The sequence below is a fragment of the Trichechus manatus genome, unplaced genomic scaffold (assembly GCF_000243295.1).
Source record: "Trichechus manatus latirostris isolate Lorelei unplaced genomic scaffold, TriManLat1.0 scaffold00077, whole genome shotgun sequence".
NCBI lineage: Eukaryota > Metazoa > Chordata > Mammalia > Sirenia > Trichechidae > Trichechus > Trichechus manatus.
The window spans coordinates 11,915,030-11,926,483 of NW_004444013.1; the positions used below are offsets into that span (position 1 = coordinate 11,915,030).

Below are 11,454 nucleotides of genomic sequence, written 5' to 3' on the forward strand. Positions count from 1 at the left end.
TCTACTGTCTCCTACAGGGTCACTGAGCCAGAATCAACTTGAATGCAACGGGGTAGCGCCTCTTTGAAAGGCTGGGCTGGCTCTTCTCTATCAAGGCGTTTCCACGTGCAAGCTTTTTTTTTCCCACCTATTTCTCTCTCCACCACAAACTGTAAGGAGGCAGGAAACACTGTGACTGAATTGGGCAGGGAACAGACTGGTGTCTGTATCACTTACTGGGCAAGTTAGTTAAGTTTGCTTTATTTCTCTTCACGCTTTCTTTAAAAAATTCACACAAATAAAAAACACCTGGATAAAAAGTATTAGTTACCTGATAACCTTTATTCAGGAAGTGAAAGTTAACTATGAAACAGTGCTTCATAAGCCATGTTACACAAGGCTATTGTTTCCAAAGTGGGTGAGGGTGTGCCCCAGCCCCCACACCCCAACTGAGGCATCCTTCTTACTAAGGTGCCATCCTGGGTTGACCACAAAACTTGTGGTGATGTCTTAACCACTGTCATTTTTACTTGGGCAGAATGACTAAAAAAGGCATTGGTACTTCATACATCAGGCAACAACTAAGGGCTCAGATCCTTGCTTTGTGCATTGTGCTCTCCAATTGGACAGCCCCAGCTTGGGCGTGATTTACATGCACAGAAACAGGTTAAGACCCCCACCCCACCCCACCTCCAGGCTGGGCAGCAAGTAGCTGGCTCCACTTACTGAGACTCAGAATCTTCCAAGGAGGATGAAAGCAGATGACAGAAACTAAACCAAGACTAGGATGCTGGAAAGGGAGCTACTCTGACGTAGGAAAAAAAAAAACAAACAAAAAACCACGAGGCAAAGGGGGAAAAGGGAAATAAAGACAGGTTAAACTGTGCAGTTACGGCGCCAATCTAGAAAGACACTGAGACACACTAGATAAAAACAAAACCCATCCAACTCCCTTCCTCCTAAAGATATTTTAATGCAGAAAGCAAAAATACTATATCCTTCTTGTAGTAAGCACTGTTAGTACAGGCAGTTCCCTGGGTTATGAACAACTTCCGTTCCTAAGTCTGTCTTTAAGTTGAATTTGTACGTAAGTCGTAACAGTTAGGTATGGTTCGTATCTAATGTCAGTCAAATGTTTGTCTCAGTATACAGGCAGTCCCTGGGTTAGAAATGTAGCAGGCTCTAAGGAGGTTGGTTTGTAAGTATGGTTGTACATTAGTCAGACACTCGTAACCCAGGGACTGCCTGTATTCAACACTTTAACATTATGGTGCATCACAAAAAAACAAAGTCATGTACTTCTGGACAAATCAAAAAAAAAAAGAAAGTAGCAAATCAATATAATGGCAACATGAGGAGGTAAAAAATCTAGTATTTCCATAAAACACAAAAGGTTTTACAGATTAAGTGGACTTTCAACGTCTGCACCTCTATGGAGCTTTTGTTGCCAACTGAAAAAAAAAAAGTCATCCTAACACAGGCTGTTCCAAAAGCCTAATTCATAAACAAAGACAATTTATTCTACGTTTAATAAAATGTTTATTTAGGATGGTAACAAAAATCATGCAAGAGCTCAGTAAAAAAATGAAAACAAAAAACAAAACAAAGTAAGAATAAGGAATGGTAATTGGTGCTGCCGGTTGGGGGAAAAAAAATTGTCTATCATTTTACTCCCCGGAAGTGATAGGAAGAGCCATTTGAATCTGAGCATGCATGGTTGTAGTATTCTCTTAGAAAATTATGTGATAAGTACTTGAGTTCCTTTCCTCAGGGGAGAGCCCTATATCCAAAATAACCATCGATGGCCCTCCCTCCCACACTCAGATGGCAAGCAGCCCAGAACCCCTGCCCACAGAGTTCCTTCAGCACCCTTGGGACAGTCTTGAAGGGATACTTCTCAGCAGGGGAGAGGGGCAGGCAACTTTGGTGACCCTTAAATGAGACTCCATCTACATTCAGAATCTTAAAATTTTGGTAATGAAAAAAACGTAAGGCTTGCAAGTCATCCTTAGCAGCCTTAACTGTAGTGTTGTGACGTCTAAGAAAGGCTCTCCATGTCAGGTGGTGATCAATGTGAACACATACACCAAACTGAACATAGTGTCTCAGATTTCAAACAAACATAACTCATCTTTTGGCAAAAAATAAATATAGTGGAATGCAAGTTTGATAGATGGAAGAATATATAATCTACCAACTGTCGAGTACAATTTCATTACAGACACAAAGAATCAACAATTTGAAAGAATTTTTTAAAATTAAAAAAAAAGGTTTGCACTTATTCCTCACAAAATCTTCACTTTTGGAACTACCCCAATTGAAGCTACATACTGAATGTATTAATACAGCATTAAGTTTCTTTGTGTAAAAAAATCTTTGTACATAGTAATAAAAAAAGATAAGGCAAGATGCATTAAACAGAAACTTTCTGGTTCTTTTCCTCTACGTTCTTACAGAGCCACTGACGACTATCTGCAATAAAGAGTTAAGTTTCTGATTTTCCGTATCAAGCATCTTACACCTTTGCTGTGGTAAGAATTCTGTCCGAGCACCCTGAAGGACAGATGCTGGCGATGATCTTTGGCACTTACGCTGGCAAACTTAGCTTCTTTCCCTTGAGCACTAGAATTTTAAAGAGAGAAAGAGAAAACAAAATGTTACTGATGTTGACAATTTCACAGTTATAAAATTACTTCCTTCTTCCCATTCTCACACAAGACTCCATAATAAAGTACAAGGAAAATAAGCTTCTGGCAAGCAGCGGTCACTTGACTTTGATGTCAATAAACAAAGCCCTCTGAAATATAAAGATATGAAACAGGATTTGTGAAGTTGTATCTTGGCAGAAGTCAGCACCGGCCAAGGTGGTCCAGGGCTCTGCATCCAGCCACCAACAGCTGTACCTTCATGAGGCTAAAAGCAGTTGGGGGCCCAATGGAGGGGCCCTGGGAAGATGAGGTCCAGAATTCATAAGGCCCACAGACAGAAAATGTCGTGTGCACACATATTGGTATTAATGTGCCTAGATGCCACAGCCGTTGTATTAAAAAAAAAAAAAAATTCATCTGAAAGCATCACTAAATTCATTCATAGCAGCTTTTTGTTCTGATACCATGACTCCTCCCAGCAATCAACATATATTAAAATATAACTGTTTTTATGTAGGAAAGTCTATGAAATTTTTGAACATTAAAAAAGAAAATGTGTACGCCCTTTTACCCAGCAATTCCATAACAGGAATTTTACTATATAGCAGGGATTCTTAACCTGGGATCTATGGTTGGGTTTCAGGGGCTCCTGAATCCCCTAAAAACTATATATAAAAATTTGTGCACACATGCATGAATATGGATTTTTTTCTGGGCAAGGGCCACGGTTTTCATTAGATGTTATAAAATCCATATGTCCTATACTCATATAAATGCAAAAATATGCATATACAAGGATGTTGATTTAAGCACTGGATTGTAATAGCAGCTAATCAGTAACAGCCTGCATACCGATGAACCAATGAAAAAATAAAGCTACAGCAAAAGAAAAAAGAGGCACTTATATTCCAAAAGACTAGAAACCTTGATCTAGAATTTTATTTGACTACCATTAAAATATTTTTCTGAAGCCACTTCTGCTTTATAGACAGTGCCAGACTGAGAATGTATTAGACCAGGAGCTGGGGGAGCAAGCCCCCAAGAGCATGTGATTTTGGGAAGAAGACAAGCAGGCTACAGCCCAGTGTACCTTTTGTAATGTACAAATAGAAGAAGTCGCAGTATAGAATGGTCTGGACTACGCCGGCCACCACAGCAATGAGGTCAAAGAAGCCCTCAAAGTAGAAGCGCCAGATCCAGTTGACAAGATACAAAGCGCGGTAGAGGCCCAGGAAGAACAGGTAGTGGGTAGTGATGGTCTCCGCCTCCCCGGTCTTGCTGATCATAAAGAGCTGTGGGAGGATCGCCACGGATTCCAGATAGATGGAGAAGGTCCACAAAATCTGTAAGGCAGAGAGCAAGCTCTGGTCAGACGCCAGTGCCCACCATGGGTTCACAGCAAAGTCTCTCGCTTTACCAGCCTTGTGGAGCAGCATACAAGCAGCAGGTGCCTGGGGGTCTGGGCAGCTTAGCAATTTAATAAATCACAAAAACGTAAGCAACATTTATGAGAAATGGGCACTGTCAAGAACAGGCTGAGTGACCCAGACATCTCTACCTCTTTGAGTTTTCATTACCTTGTCTCCCCAATGTCTCATTCTTCTCTGTATAATTTTCTACGAATCTACATATAGGTTGTTTCTCTTGGATAAGTCTAAACCTGGGATCCGGAGTCAACCCTGCTTCCTGCCAGGCTCAGCAACATTGATAACTAGGTTCCTTCCACTCCCTCACTGCTGTTGTCCCTCACAAGCAGGCTACGTCTTTCCCTTCCAGACTACCTAAATATTTTCGTTATTTTTCTTACTCTTTAATATTTTTGGTGTGGTTAAATCAAAGGGTTAAGAAGTTTGGAGTTGTAACTATGCGGACTCTCTGTCCAACATGGTATTTTATTTTATTCATGCTGGCAACAGAAGGACTTGCAAGTAGTCCTTGAAGAATTTGTTAAAAGCCAAGGCACTCCTAGCACCTATCAGACAACCAGGAGCAACGTGGTAACGTAATAAACCCCAGGTTCGCAGAGAGCTCACCATGAGGGGAGGAAAGGTGCACAGCAGCAGCCGCTGCACGGCTCAGTGCTGGCGCACCATGCAAACCACCTTCCCGAAGGTGAAGAGTATGACAAGGCTGCTTAGGAGAGTCTGAGAGACACTATTAATGTGAGATATCCACACACGAAGAGGAGACAGAAGTAGGGTCAGAGCAGCAAAAAGACCAAGTTCTTCAAACACTCGGACAGGCAGGGCACTGTGGCACCAGAGAAGTCAAGACAATGAAAGACAGTTTCAAGTTCATATTCTGAAGGAGTCAGGCAATAACCTGTCAGCAGGCACCCAAGAACCTGACTGGGTGCTTAGCTCTTGTCTGTGGTTTTTTATACCCAATAGTGTATGCTGCACCAGAAGCTTGCCAAACAAAAGAAAGCAAAACAAAAACATACATTATCTGCAAACAGGTCTACTTCCCTAGGGCACCAGACATGGCCACTAAATACCTCTTCACTAACCTCGAGAGGAGAGAAATCATGATTGACTAGAAATGAGAGGCCTCCCACAGGGACCACCAGAAACTCCACTCGGAAGGTATCATGATTTCCATCATAGGTCGCCTTAAATTTCATGTAGATCAGGTACACGGTGGCATAGGAGCAAGCAATGTAGATAAGCTAGAAACAAAGGAAAAACACCAGGTCATCAATACCTTGCAGTTGCTCCAATTCCCCCAGCTTTCCTAAATCACCCATGTATTCAGAAAGGAGAGATGCTTTCCTTTTCCTGCCTTAGCTTTACTTATTTACTTTTGTATTTTTAAATTTCAATATAATAAAATTCACTTTTGGGGCATACAGTGCTGAGTCATATAACCACCACCACGATCAAGACACAGAGAACAGTTCCATCACCCCAAAGAGTCCCTCACGCTGCCTGTTTGTAGTCAAACCTTCCCCCTGGCAATCACTGATCTGTTCTCCATCCCTACAGTTCTGCCTTCTCCAAAATGCCATAACAATGGAATCATGCAATACGTAGCCTTATGAGTCTGGCTTCTTTCACTCAGCAGAATGCATTTGATATTCAGCCATGTTGTTGCATGTATTAAAAATGTTTCTTTTTATTGCTGAGTAGCAGTCCACTGTGTAGCTATATCACAGTTTGTTTATTCATTCAACAGTTAAAGGACATTTGGGTTTCTTGTTTTGGGGGATGATGGATAAAGCTGCTATGAACATTTGCGTACAGGTTTTTGGATGAACGTAAGTTTTCATTTCTCTTGAGTCAATACCTAGGAGTGAGATTGGGTCAGATGTTAAATGTAAGTTTAACTTTATAAGAAACTGCCAAAGAAATGTAATTTTAATCTCATCTTAAACTGTTATACAGCAGCGTAAGAAAAAAATGAATGCAAAATTCAATGCAGTTCAAAACCAATGCACTTCCTTCCCACATGAAAATATTTCTTAACTAGTGCTTTTCTAAATAAGGTGAACAATTCATATTAAACTTTGCAATGATGGTTTTTATTTAAATTGTGTTACTTTAACACAAACATTCAGGTTGCTGCCTACAAGAAGAGTGATTTTGTGCACAGATCGGTCCAGCTGCTCACGGGCTTACAATTAATTACGTGTTCTTTCACACCATGTACTCATCTGACCCCAAGGATAGATCTGATATTCTGAAATTACACCACTTTTAAGATTGCAGAATTTTAGGTCGGAGCACGAAATGGCAGGCTGAGCCCCTGAGAAAAGAGAATTAGGGGTGTGCTGCCTACTGCGATCCTCATGCAACAGCTGCACTGCCTGGTGCTACTTCTCCTTAAGAAAGACAACTTGCAAAACTTTATAGGAAAACGTTTGAGCAAACAACTTAACAGGAAAATGAGAACAATCAACAAAGCCCTCATATGCTCCAAAAAAAAAAAAACAGAGAGACATTACACTGTCCATGAGACTTCATCTGACTGCTACCTATGAAGTGGTATTCATAAATGAATAGTCAACATGGTATTAAAATTGTTGGATCATACTGGAGAACTACAAACTAACAAGCTAAACAAAAACCTAAGGAACATTAATATTTTATTCTGTTAGAGGAATTCTCTCCACAGATTTATAAATGGTTACCCCCCCACACCCTCAAGTACATGTACACATGTATATGAATAAAATAACATACAATCTACACGTATAAGCAAAATGAACGTACATCTATATACACCCTAAGCCCTCCTCCAGCAGAACACCCAGCCAAGGCACACTACAGCCAGAGGTCACTCATAAGCACCCAGCTGTGGTCAGCTGAGATTACGTCCATTAAGACTTTAGCAGCCGCTGAGGAAAAGCACTTGCTCTTCTCCTCTCACCAGTGCTTGGCATTTGAAGTCAAAAGGCACGAGCACAGAAAACTCAGCTCCCACTGCTGATTTTCTGAGACATTCTCCTTGGAAACTATAACAAGCAAGCAAAAAGGATTCCTCTGAAGACTAGGTATCCTGAGGTGGTGGGCAGATGAGTGCTCACACAGCTGTAATAGCTGCAGTTTAACCTGACTAAGCAACAAGCAGGGGCCTAACCATTTCTCGATTACTAGGCTCCCATCACTGACTTAGTAATGAAAAATGGAACAATTACAGGTAACTCAAACTTGCTTTTTAGGAATGACCATGGCCTCCAACATGGGTTTTATGTACTTTGACCTGTGCTTATAAAAATGCTTTTGAACAGAAAGTGTTGGAGGAGTTGTTTTAAATACCCCACCAATAGGCTTCAGCTTAAATACTACTTTCTTAGGTGTGCCAAAAGGCTAAGTACCTAGAGTAGTGCCGGGCACACAGCTGTTCCATAAACATTTGTAGAATGCATGAATTAAAGAAATCAGATTCTGATGACACATCTTGAGAGCCCCTTATACTTCCATCAGAGCACCTATCACAATTTCATGAATTCCTCTAGCAGTGTGAGGATCTATCTACTCTCCTCCTCCAGACCTGGAGCTCTCCTGCTTGCTTTCCGCCAGGCCGTCCGTGCTAGGGAAGTGCCTGGCTCTGTGGGTGCTTAATGACTGTGAGAGGGAACAGAGGCTCCCTGCCCAGTGCTGCCCCAAACATGAAGTGCGCACCACCATGGTGTACAAGATGTCAGGTGGTACACACAGATTTTGTATTTAAATAGTTACACGTTTATTTTAATGTGAATTAGGAGGGACGCCAAAGCTGTCATGGATACTAATGCTTAAGACACATTAAAAGGTTTTTTAAGAAAAACTGGAATAGGTAAATTACAGTATTGATGTGATCTGAGTATGGCGAAAGTAATAAGGATGGCACATACAGCAGAGGTAGGAAAACTTGGTGGAAAAAAAGAAAAAAAAGGAGAAGCCAATACACAGTCCCTCACACAGAGTAAGATACTGCAAGCCAGGGTCCAAGCTTCAATGCCTTCTTATATACTGACCTGCTGGGTTTCCCTGGGGACCTGTAAGTTCCCATGACCTGAAAATATAAGTTACCCCTCTTTCTTGTAGGGTTATGAAAAGCTTCAATAGATCTATCATCTCAAGGAATTTAGGATGAAAAACATCTCTAAGTTCAAAGTATTTTAACTAGATGCTACTATGAAACAAAAAATATGCTTAGTGATAACTATTCTCAGTTATATGCGCAAGGTGGTCTAAAGGTTTTTAAGTAAAGGATAACATATTTACACATTATTTTTGATGAGTTTTAATTATATACACAGCCAACACCAAACAAAGTTTCCTTAAGTCTGTGAACTACAGATAAAATACACCTTACTGGATGTCATACTATACCTTCATAGATGTATTATATAACGAAATAAATGAAGTAAAAAGATCCAGGTAACGAGTTGTGAAGACCAGTGCAAACAGAAGCTGGCTTTTCCCAGAAATACCTAGAGAAACAAAGAGAAAGCATTAGAAAGGCCTTGAAAGGCCTTCTGATTTCTGTAGATAACTTAGTAGAAGTGCAGACATGGAAAGTGGTAACAGCAGGGTCACAGGCGGATGTCTGGGGGTGACTCTCAGTAAGGAAGAGCGATTGGAGGCTTTCTTTCCCTTAACATTCCTGAACACACTCTCTTTCAGAGGATCAACAACTTGGCTGTCTTGGTATGATGGGTGACTACGGGAAACTGACTTAATCACACCACCTCCAACAGACCAAGATTTATAATGTTCAAATGAACATTTATTTCTCATATGTCACCTGAGGCAGAAATAAATTTATTTCAACAATTTCCGCTGTTAATTAGACAGCATTGTAAGTTGTCTATTACCTTCAGCATCTTCCTTTCAGTTTTAATACCTCCACGGTACAAGTCTTTTGAGGATGGAGTTGGAATCTGATTTAGGAGAGGAGGGACCAAGTGAGGAACACTGGCTCAGGGAAGTCTGACCAGTAACAACCCCTGGAAGTTTAGCATTGACCTCCCACAGTGACTTCTTTGCTGAGGGCAGCATTTACTTGAATATGTTAAGATTTTTAAAAAACTCTGTATCTTAGATTCATCATACAACCAATCTTGTATTAATTAAAGACATTCCTGGATGGTATGGCAATAAGAAAGGAACCCTGGTGGCAAAGTGGTTAAGCACTCGGCTGCTAACCAAAAGGTCAGTGGTTTGAACCCACCAGGGGCTCCACAGTAGAAAAGACTTGATGATCTGCTCCTGTGAAGATTACAGTCTAGGAAACCCTAGGGGGTGGTTCCACTATCACATGGTCGCCATGAGTTGGAATCGACTTGACAGCACACAACAACCATAACATGGCAACAAGAGTGTGGGAACCTGCAACTACAGTCAGTCTTCGAAAACCTTGAAACTGTCTTTTTTAACACCCTGAAACTGTTTCTACCTCCAGCCACCACCCCACCTCCAGAGCACTGGTGTAGTATACTCAGACTCAGCTGGGTAACTTTTTTTTTAAATTGTACTTCAGGTGAAGGTTTACAAAACAAATAGATTCTCATGAAACAGTAGTACACATATTGTTTTAGGACATTGGTTAACAACCCCACAACATGTCAACCCTCTCCCTTCTCGACTTTTTTTTTTTTTTTTTTTTTGTAAAAAAACACATAGCCAAAGATACACCATTTCAAAAATTTCTACATGCACAGTTCAGTGACATCAACTACACTCTTAGAATTGTGCTGTTATTCTCACTTTAGATGAAGGCTTACAGAACAAATAGTTTCTCATTAAACAGTTAGTACACATGTTGCCCTATGACAATGGTTGACAACCTCACAACACATCAACACTATCCTTACTCAACCTTGGGTTCCCTATCACCAGCTTTCCTGTCCCCTTCTGCCTTCTGGCCCTTGTCCCTGGACTGCTGTGCCTCATTAGTCCCATTTGGTTTTATGGGGCTGTCCACTCCCCGGCTGAACGGTGAACCTTGGAAGTGACTTCGCCACTGAGCTAGAAGGGTGTCTGGGGGCCATACTCTCGGGGTTTCTCCAGTCTCCTTTAGGCCAGTAAATCTGGTCTTTTTTTTGTGAATTAGAATTTTTTTCTACATCCTTCTCCAACTCTGTCCAGAACCCTCTGTTGTGATCCCAGTCAGAGCATTCAGTGGTGGTAGCTGGGCACCATGTAGCTGTACTGGACCCAGTCTGGTGGAGGCCTTAGGAGCTGTGGTCCATTAGTCCTTCGGACTAATCTTTTCCTTGTATCCTGTTCTCTTCATTCTCCCTTGCTCCCGAAGGGATGAGACCAGTGGAGTTATCTTAGATGGCTGCTCATAGGCTTTTAAGATCCCAGATGCTACTCACCAAGGTAGAATGTAGAACATTGTCTTTATAAACTGTGTTATGCCAATTGAGCTAGATGTTCCCCAAGACCATGGTCAGCTGGGTAACTTTAAGTCCAGAGTGTGCACACAGCTTCTCAGGCATTTGTATCTGGACAAATATTTATGTGACAAAGGACATGAACTATGAGTTTCAGATGCTGGCGACTGAGTGAATCCATTCAGGAAGCTGAAGGATGACTAAATGTAGAACAGAAAAATAGCTGAGTCTCAGCCACCCTCCTCTACAATGCACACTTCACACCCCTAGGCATCTTTGTATATAATGCACTTAAGCACATATTTAACAGAAATGGCACTGCACTTAAATTATTAGCAATACTCCTGGGGACTGGGAGAAGCATACTGTTTCTCAATGATATTCTATAAACAATTGTTTTTGAGGCTTGCTGAACCTAAAAGCCTGGAGAGAAGAATGTTATTTGCTAAGTATGACTACTACAGCTCCAGCCTAGTCCCAAAAACCCCTAAACAGAAAGTGAAGTTGATGCTATCCTTCCAAATCCATCAATAGTACCTGATTTCAAGGGCCAAAGGAGGAGATAGAGACAGTAAGTCTGCTCCTTTTAGTCTGTTCCCCATAATGGGGAACTTCATTTTTCTATCAAAGATCAGTGTTCCAAAGGAGAAAGAATGAGGCCAATGTTAACATAGTGACAGAGAAAACAAGATTGAGGAAAACAAGGAGCATCCGACATCTGTTGAAGCCTTGACAAAAAGTTTCCAGTTCATTTCCTATATGGTCCTTTCCAATAGTTTAAATTAAAAAAAAAGATACATGTGGTCAAATTTTGTTGTAAAGAGATTATTCTAATGAAATGCCTCATTTTTGGCATTCCTATATTAAAAGTCAGGGACTATCATATCACTTTTACCACTCCCCTTTGAGACCCAACTCACACATCCCTCCTCGGGGAGGAGGTCATCTGTGAAGACACCCTCCCTCAGTGCTGTTTATTCACTCGACTTCATGCCAACGGCT

The 11,454-nt window shown here is 41.2% G+C and overlaps 1 protein-coding gene across 1 annotated transcript; it reads right to left on the reverse strand.

The window, feature by feature from the left end:
* Positions 1 to 2,143: 2,143 nt before the first annotated feature.
* KDELR2 (KDEL endoplasmic reticulum protein retention receptor 2) lies at positions 2,144 to 8,870 on the reverse strand. The gene is made up of 4 exons (XM_004380823.3): positions 8,444 to 8,870; positions 5,137 to 5,295; positions 3,718 to 3,970; positions 2,144 to 2,601 (listed from the first exon to the last, which is right to left on the reverse strand). The coding sequence occupies exons 1-4, from the start codon at positions 8,447 to 8,449 to the stop codon at positions 2,567 to 2,569; spliced, it is 453 nt and encodes a 150-aa protein (XP_004380880.1). The 5' UTR covers positions 8,450 to 8,870; the 3' UTR covers positions 2,144 to 2,566.
* Between the last annotated feature and the right edge of the window lie 2,584 nt (positions 8,871 to 11,454).